We start from the raw sequence: 8,393 nt of genomic DNA on the forward strand, positions 1-8,393 counted from the left end.
AATTAAAGGTGAGTGTATTTCACCTGACAAATCTGCTACCGCCTCTTGGCAGTGTATCAAATATGCTGTACAACAATCCCACACACGTTTGGAAAATCTCAGCTCAACAGTTTTTGGTCTTTATTTTTCACATTTCCACTCGGACAATGTCGTACTATTAACTCTGCTTTGCACTGGCGCCATCCCCTGCAGTCACTGGCTGCTACGAGGTGCTCAGACACAAAATGGCTGCTCCACTTCATACAGGCTGCAACATATTGACATTTAATAATGCTCGCCTCAAGCAGTGCTCCTGGGTCTGATGAAATGCTCTGGATTCGTACTCTGTGGAGTCTTGTTAGTTGTGAACAGCTGGCGGACGATGTCCCCAGACTGCGTCTGAGTGAATGAACTGATTAACCTGAGTGGCCGTCCTTACGAGAGAGAGGGGGTGGGCCAACAGCCTGAATAACTGCCTTCATCATCAATGTCACATAAATCACTTCTCTGGACAGGGCTTTCAAAAGAGACCTTTTTTCCTTTCCTGTCGGAGGCGGACTCGAGTGGTCGTGGTAACGCTGCTGCATAGAGCTGCTGTGATTCTGAGAGGGATGTAGAACTGAGATTCAATGATGCAACGTTTCTTTGGTGCTTAAGCAGCAGTTTGCATGTAGCACATTAAATCACATCAATTTAAGTAAAAAGGTGTGCCTGGTTATATTTTTTATTCAATACATGCTAGTATTCATATGTGATTAATAAACCTTATTTAAGAGTTTAATAAAAAGTCAGAAGCAACGTTCCTTTAATTTTTTATTGTACAGGTTTTAATGCAAGTCTTAAACCAATATTCAATATGAACTATTCATGGTGGTAGGTACTGTAGGTTCTTTTAAAGGTGACACTCACATTCATTTCATTGCTTTTTTCATTTCATTACAGCAAAGAATCTGGGAACCACACAGCACAGTTGGTCTGATGGATACGTTTGTCGATTTACCCAGCAACTGTACAGAACACATTGTGATACGCAGACCATGCAGTGAGACGGAGACTCCTTTTTACTTCTTCACCAGCTGGATTACGTCTTCGTCATCCATAAGGTGGTCCTTGCCCACCTTTTGAGGGTTATGTTTCACAGAAGCTCCCCACACAAGAGCACTGAAAGAGGAAGATTTGAAAATGACATTAGAGTACGTGAAGGATGAATTCATTTTACACCATTTTGAAGAGAAGTAAAAGATGAGCAAGCTCGTCCGGCGGTTGTCCTGTTTAATTAACAAATAAAATAAATAACAGAGATTTATTTATTCTTTATTTGCTGCAGAAACACTGGATCTGCAGCTTTAAAGGAACCTAGAGGGTACAACGACATCCTTTAGTTGCAAAGGCTCTCTAATCGCATATGTGACCTGTTCATTCCCTGGAGGACGGCTAATGCTTAGTAGCACTAACGTATTGACTGATTGACGATCTTAGCCGCCGCCCCCCCATTTGAAGATGGTGGAGCCACACATCATCTGAGATCCTAATCCAAACTCTACAATTAAAGCTTATATGGCGTATCTCACCACATAGAAGGCAATGGCTGTGATTAAAGCGACTCTATTGGTTCAATAACCACGAGTCATTTTGTTGTAAGGTGGTTCTAATAATGACTGTTCTTAAAAAACCTTAAAGAAAAAGCAAATGAATGATATGAAATGCAGAATAAAGCACACAACACACCAATATGTTCTAAAAACTGCTCTTAAATTAATCTTAGTCTTGCTTTGAATTAATTCAACCACGTCTTTTCTTTTAAATGTGACATTGCTTTAACACTTTTCAAAAAATATTATGAATTATAATTAAAAAAAACTACTTTATAGATTATTTAAAAATCTTAATCATGTAAACCTTGAGCTGCATTTTATAATGAATCTGAAAAAGAAAATTATGGAATCAAAAGAAAACAGTTACTTCTCTGGGAGCTGCGTTTAAGAGAAATGGAGAAATTATCAAATCTATGCTGGTGCTCAAAGACGGAGAATGATACTCACTATTTCAACTCTTTCATGAGACTTTTGTGAATCTTTAAGCAGAAATCCTCGACTGTAGTTCGGCCGTCAGGGAGGACAACAGGAGACGTGTAGTCAGGAAGCTGGCCTTTGGGTTTGGTGTAGCTGCGGACAAAAAAAAATCATTTGTCAAATTTTAGCAAATGCATTTTACAGCACTTGTATGTCACTCATCAAATTTTCCAATGAATCTGGACAAATTAAAATATCCACATTCTGCAGCTACAATCTTTCCCCTCCATTCACACCCCCCTGTGAAAACTGGATTCAAATCTCTTACATGCGAACAAGTCTTAGGTAATCCCACATCCTCTCCAGCAGGTCATCGAAGTTCCAGTGGTGGTGGGCCGAGATGGGGACAGTGTGGGGCACCTTGTAGATGACGTCCAGCTCCTCAATGGAGATCTGATCGATTTTGTTGAGCACATATATGCACGGGACGTAGACCCTGTCGTGACAAGAGACTGTAAGTGGCTGCTGACCATTAAATTAGTGCACAATCCGCAACTATCAGTGTTCGGCAGTGGGAAATGATTTCCCACCTCTGGGTTTTACATACACTCACATCATCCATATACAAATTTTTAATGCAATGGTTGTATTCTTACATTTAAGGTTTCTAGGTTAGTGATGATAATGATTAACTAAAGATATCTAATAGAAGTGGAAACACACCACTGCACAGGACATATAACACATTTACTAATGTATCTGCATTGGTGTAGTGGGAACAGATGAGATTTTTAAGGCTCCAGCAGGCCACACCCACTGGAGATGACTAAGGCGGGCCCATTCTGGCACTTCAGCAGCTTACCGATTTCCCTCCACCACATCAATGAGGTCATCGGCTGTGGAGTCGCTGCGCAGAGTGATGTCGGCGTTGTGGATCTTGTACTCGGACAGGATAGACTTCACCGTTTCAAGATCCAGCTCAGTTTGAACACACTAAGGAGGAAGAGGGAGGGAGGGAGGGTATGATGTCTGTTAACACGAGATGTAGAGGACACATGTTAAACATATTCAATAAAACCAAGCTGATATACAAGTCTATATCAACCCATCAATGAGCCAGAATATGTACACACATTATATATATATATATATATATATAGGAAAACTGTATATATATTACATATAATGTAATGAATTGCCTGAGCAAATCAGGAGACAGTGTTTGCTAAGAACACTTTTTTGGGGGGGAAGGCATATTCCTGAATTTTCTTAGGTTACAAATACACATACAAACATAAATGCCAATATATTGAATCTAAAATTGGTTTAGGCATCGGATCCAATACTCCATTGCGGGTTGGGCTCTAATATTAGGTAGACAGAATTGAATATTTTCACATTGTACAACAAACATCAGGCTTCTAGTACTCTAGTGAAAATCTATACCTAAGAACATGTTAAGTCAATGATAACTGTTTATCGGTTGCATACCAAATGTTGGCACATTACAGAAATTAAGTGTAATCTCATGCATGTCCACCGGGCGACAGCATCGGACGGTTTTCAGGGTTTGGTACCAGAGTGAAATCACATTAACCTAATTTATTTCTGCGAATCGTTTCAAAGTTTAAATAACTTATTTGTTCCCAATGGATTCCACACATTTATTTAAATTAATGGGTTGCCAGATAAAATCCCATCCTCAAAATACACTGACAAATGACTGCAGACACCTGCCAGCTGAAATAGTGGCAGCATCCCCCCAAGCTCTGGTAGTCTCACTTTTCAGTTGGTTGAAGGACGAGTAAACACTCAGCATTTTATAACAATGTCACAAATCTCATCAATTAAATCTAGTGGGAACTCAGACCTGCAGTACTTTATTCATTTCAGTGACATTTAAAGTCGTGGAACTTTAAATTGCTGTTGTGCTTTGTGAGAATTACTGTGGCTGTGAAGTTGATGCCTCCTTTGTCCTTCCTCTTGAAACCGATGTTGGGTGGTTGCTTGTTCAGTCGGATGCCAAAGCCCTCCAGCTCATGTTCTATTAGTCTCTTATGGAGAAGAGGCTTCAACACATCGAGCACGATGAGGATCAGATTGCAGGTTCGAGCCACTGAAACAGAAATGAACGACATGTAAGGACACCACTCACCTCCACGATCATCAAAACACCAAATGAGGGAATTTAACTAGTAAGAAAGGTGTCCATCGCTCCGGTAGAGGCCAGAGACTTAGAATAAATGACATAGTATATTAAATTCGTCCGAGAGGCCCATGGACGCACAACAACTTACTAGGACACTTTGTCACCCGTGTGTAATTGGCAAAGAAAAACCTTCATTAGTCTCAAATCTTTACCTGCGATGACCTGTCGGCCTCTGCCCTTGCCATCCTTGGCTCCCTCAATGATTCCTGGGAGATCGAGGAGCTGAAAGGAAGAAGGCAAGAACATAAAATAAGCAACTTAAAACATCCTAAACAAAACAGGTTACAGGTATCAAACAAATAAATTCTTGTACCTGAATTTTGGCGCCTTTGTAGCGAATGACTCCAGGTACTGTGGTGAGAGTGGTGAACTCATAGGCGGCAACCTCAGAATACACGCCTGCAAGGTTACTCAGCAGCGTAGACTTTCCTACGGAAGGAAATCCAACGAAGCCAACACGAGCATCCCCAGTTTTTGCTACATCGAAACCTAAAACACAAAAAACAATCATCATACTATATTCAAATACCCGCTAGGATGTTTTACAGAACAGAAAAGGCTTAAAGATGTGTTTAGAATAAAACAACGTAGGACTTGCAGTTGTCAAAATGTATAAAAACCATTTAAAAGGACCATATTCACCAAACTCTAAGATACCCTGTTTAACTTGGTCATCCAGCTCCAAAGATTGTTGTAACTTGGATGAACATCTGACCATATACACAGCTAATCCTTAATGGATCACTTACTTGTCTTTCCACCTTAAATAGACGGAACATTTTAAAATGATCTTACCTTCTCCTGTTCCACCACCGGCGCCACCTTTTGGTGTGATGAGTTCCCTCCTCAGTTTGGCGAGACGGGCTTTGAGCAGACCCAAGTGGTGAGCTGTGGCCTTGTTCCTCTGCGTCCTGGCCATCTACAATCAACAACATGAGGGTTCAAACCGGTTCTTTGCACCACAGTTTTGTAATAATCAGTGAGCAGCACAGAAAAAACACTTTTTACTGCATAATAAAACTAATGGCGACCAATATGGTAACTTTGGCTGAGAGTAATGATTCTTTTCAATCTGTTAATTATGTTTAGAATTAATCAATGAATGGGCTGCTCTGAAATGTCTCAGAGATATGACTGGTCATTAAACTGCATCTGACAATAACAGAGCAGATGAGTGTTGTATAACAATGAAAGCTGATCCAAGAATCTGTTGGTTTTCATAACAGCTAATTGTAGATGAACCAAAGTTATCTTATTACCATTTATGACTGACTCATACACAGTATCCTGCTCTGCTCAAATGATCAAGCTACTCAATGTAATACTCCTCTACATTTTTTATATTTCTATTTGAATTAATACTTTTATTCTTACAATATTTTCTCATTGTGCTGCTACTTTTTGATGCGGTTGTCATTTTTGCGAATTTCCTCTAAAGGAGGATCTTATCTTACCATATTTAACATCGACAACGTATTTCTATTTTGAATGTTCCATTGCATGTTCACTAGTTTATTACTTTTACTGATTTCTATCCACTGCTGCTGCAACACATGATGGGAACTAACAAGCCTGATCTCCTCTCATTCTAATGTCCCTATATGGAAACCACCCTTGAAAGGTAACATCCGGAAACTGTTATAAAACGCAGGCTAGTGATTCAAATTCATATTCCACTGATTTTTATCAAAGGTGACACGATTTAAGAGCCACAAGTTACATATTAATGTGCAGTTACTAACAGTAGTTTAGCTATCAGCCGGTTAAACCTGATCTAAACCAGCAACTTGAGGGTTAGGAACAAAATTAAATCTGTGTTTATTCTATTTATAATGCAGCTACAAGTTAAATGAGCATATTTGTCTTAGTGAACTGAATACTGAGCTATCTGTGTGTGAGGCCCAGCTGTGGGAGCATCGTATGCTAGCAGCTAGCGGTTAGCCGTTAGCTAAAACGTGACTGATTCACCGGGCTTCTTCTTCTTCTTCTTCTTCTCTCTCTGCTTATTAAAACTCACCTCGCTCTCAATCTCCGCTATCTTGTCGAGGATAGTCATGGTGGCGGTGATTCGTGTCGACGACCGACGCTGCTGAGGGAATCTGGGGAGGTTTCTTTACATGAGGAGCTAGCAGAAGCTACGTCGCGTCCGCCGAGCACACGTTGAGCCACCGAGCGCCGGTTCGCGGGAAGTATCGCGATAACAAGGCTTGCATACGTCACGCTGCGCCCAGTGCGTGGACTTCATAGGAGGAAAGATGAGAGGAAGACACGAAATAAGGTAAAAGATCTGCCTGAAATCTAAAAATGACTTTAAAAAAAAGAAATTGTGTTTGAATGGATTATACTCAACTTTGCTAATAGCTGTGAAATTAAGCAGATTCAACGGTTTTAGTTTGTTTGCATTGTGCGAGATAATATTTCCCAGTCAGATGTTTGTTCATGATATGTGACAGCTCAAATGAATCCAAAAACAATCAGCTGATTTTACCTCTGTTTAAATAATCAAATAACATTTTTAAGATCTCTTCAGATAGACGGCTGCCACCTGCTGTTCATATTTCTTAACAGCAACAATTCTACCTAAAACAAAACAGAGCCATAATAATACAAGCTTACATTTAATATGATAAGAGGACAATGAACCTTTATGAAACAGAATCATGAATAATCACACGTTCAATAAACTCCGTAATAAATTTTGCAAGGTGTTCAATAAAATAGACAAGTGTCCAAGCTACTCTACCGAATTGAATATGAGATCAAAAAAATTGCTGCACCTTTGACATCTCTAAAATTACATTATGCTACACCAAGTCAAACTGAAATGGGATTTGGATTCGGACCACACATTATACATATTATAGTTTGATGTAAATAACGTTGGTTGCTTACCCGAAAACACATTTTCCTATTCGATACAAATTCTCACCCAATTTTAAAGAAAAGGATACAGGCCTGTCAAATTGTATATTTTTATTGTTTAAGTCGCATACAGTGTAATCTCTCATTGGTTTCTATATTTGCAGAAGTTTGTGGACTGAACATCGGACATTTTGTGGACCATCTAATTGGCTTATTGGTGGGTTGGTGGGTGGGCTGGTTGAACTGGATCAGGTCTGCTGATTTGGTGAGTGACCACCACATCTTCTTTGACCCACTCTATATGATATTTGAAGAGGTTACATTATAACTACATGTCCATGATGTCCAGAGGCTTTATTGGCCACACAGTTGATATGGAGATAGATGTATTTTTTGACAGTAAAACCTTTCAACCTAAAACACGCCAGCCACTATTAGATTTACCTGTTTCCGCCCTTAGATACTGCTCATCCAGCTCAGCCCAGAGCATCTTCTAAAGCGTATGTTAAAAAAATAAATGCAAACTTAATAATAATCTAATTAAAGATATGTATAATTCAGGAAAGACCAAATCAGCAATTTAATGTATGTATCTTATCTCCAGTCCAGGAAATATGAAACCAGATGCTAGATATGCTGAATCTGTCACTTCTTACATCTCTGTTGTTGTCTGCTTGGTTGTAGGAGGTGTGCTTGTCCTCATCAAAATATATAAAAATAGGCATTTTCTTTTTAAAAGGTAGATACGGTCTCTGCGGGTTGTTGTTCAGCATTTGTTGTCACCCGGCTGGGATGACAGCGAGCATAAATAGCACAGGAGGGAGGAACAGGAGATGAGACACAGCAAGACAAGGGGTAATTACAGATTATGTGATCACTCAATACATTTCTGTGGACTTCTGCAGGTCTAAGTTGATGCTTCTTAGTAAAAAAAACAAACAACAGAAAAGGGCTTTGACTTGATTCATCAACGTTATAGCCATGACTTGAGAACTGACAGTAATAAACCCATGCCCAAACATCTCAAATGTTCTTCTTTTTAATGAGCAACGCATCTTTATATCATATGTCAGTCATCATTGAAGTGCATTGATTAAAAAGTAAGTGCAAGTACAGATTTTAATGCATTCATTTCGACTAGAGGATTAAATTATTTGCAAATTTGCCCCAAAAATAGTCATTCTACAGGGGTACTCTGCAAAAAGAAAACCGCTATAGTTGATGCTGTTTCTAACCTAAAAGATATATGCTTTTTTCCCCCTCATTTCAAGCTTTTTAAGTTATCTCTGAGTGACAGTGTGCAGGAGCGATTTCCATCTTCTCCTGCTATC

General features: G+C 39.4%; 1 protein-coding gene across 1 annotated transcript; it reads right to left on the reverse strand.

Moving 5' to 3' along the window:
* Nucleotides 1-779: 779 nt before the first annotated feature.
* Nucleotides 780-6,360, reverse strand: drg1 (developmentally regulated GTP binding protein 1). Its single transcript, XM_061069609.1, has 9 exons — nucleotides 6,218-6,360; nucleotides 4,996-5,119; nucleotides 4,514-4,689; nucleotides 4,353-4,422; nucleotides 3,938-4,107; nucleotides 2,854-2,984; nucleotides 2,320-2,487; nucleotides 2,022-2,144; nucleotides 780-1,140 (listed from the first exon to the last, which is right to left on the reverse strand). Exons 1-9 carry the CDS (start codon nucleotides 6,254-6,256, stop codon nucleotides 1,041-1,043), a joined length of 1,101 nt encoding a protein of 366 aa, XP_060925592.1. The 5' UTR covers nucleotides 6,257-6,360; the 3' UTR covers nucleotides 780-1,040.
* Between the last annotated feature and the right edge of the window lie 2,033 nt (nucleotides 6,361-8,393).

Source organism: Limanda limanda, chromosome 1, assembly GCF_963576545.1.
Source record: "Limanda limanda chromosome 1, fLimLim1.1, whole genome shotgun sequence".
Classification (NCBI taxonomy): domain Eukaryota; kingdom Metazoa; phylum Chordata; class Actinopteri; order Pleuronectiformes; family Pleuronectidae; genus Limanda; species Limanda limanda.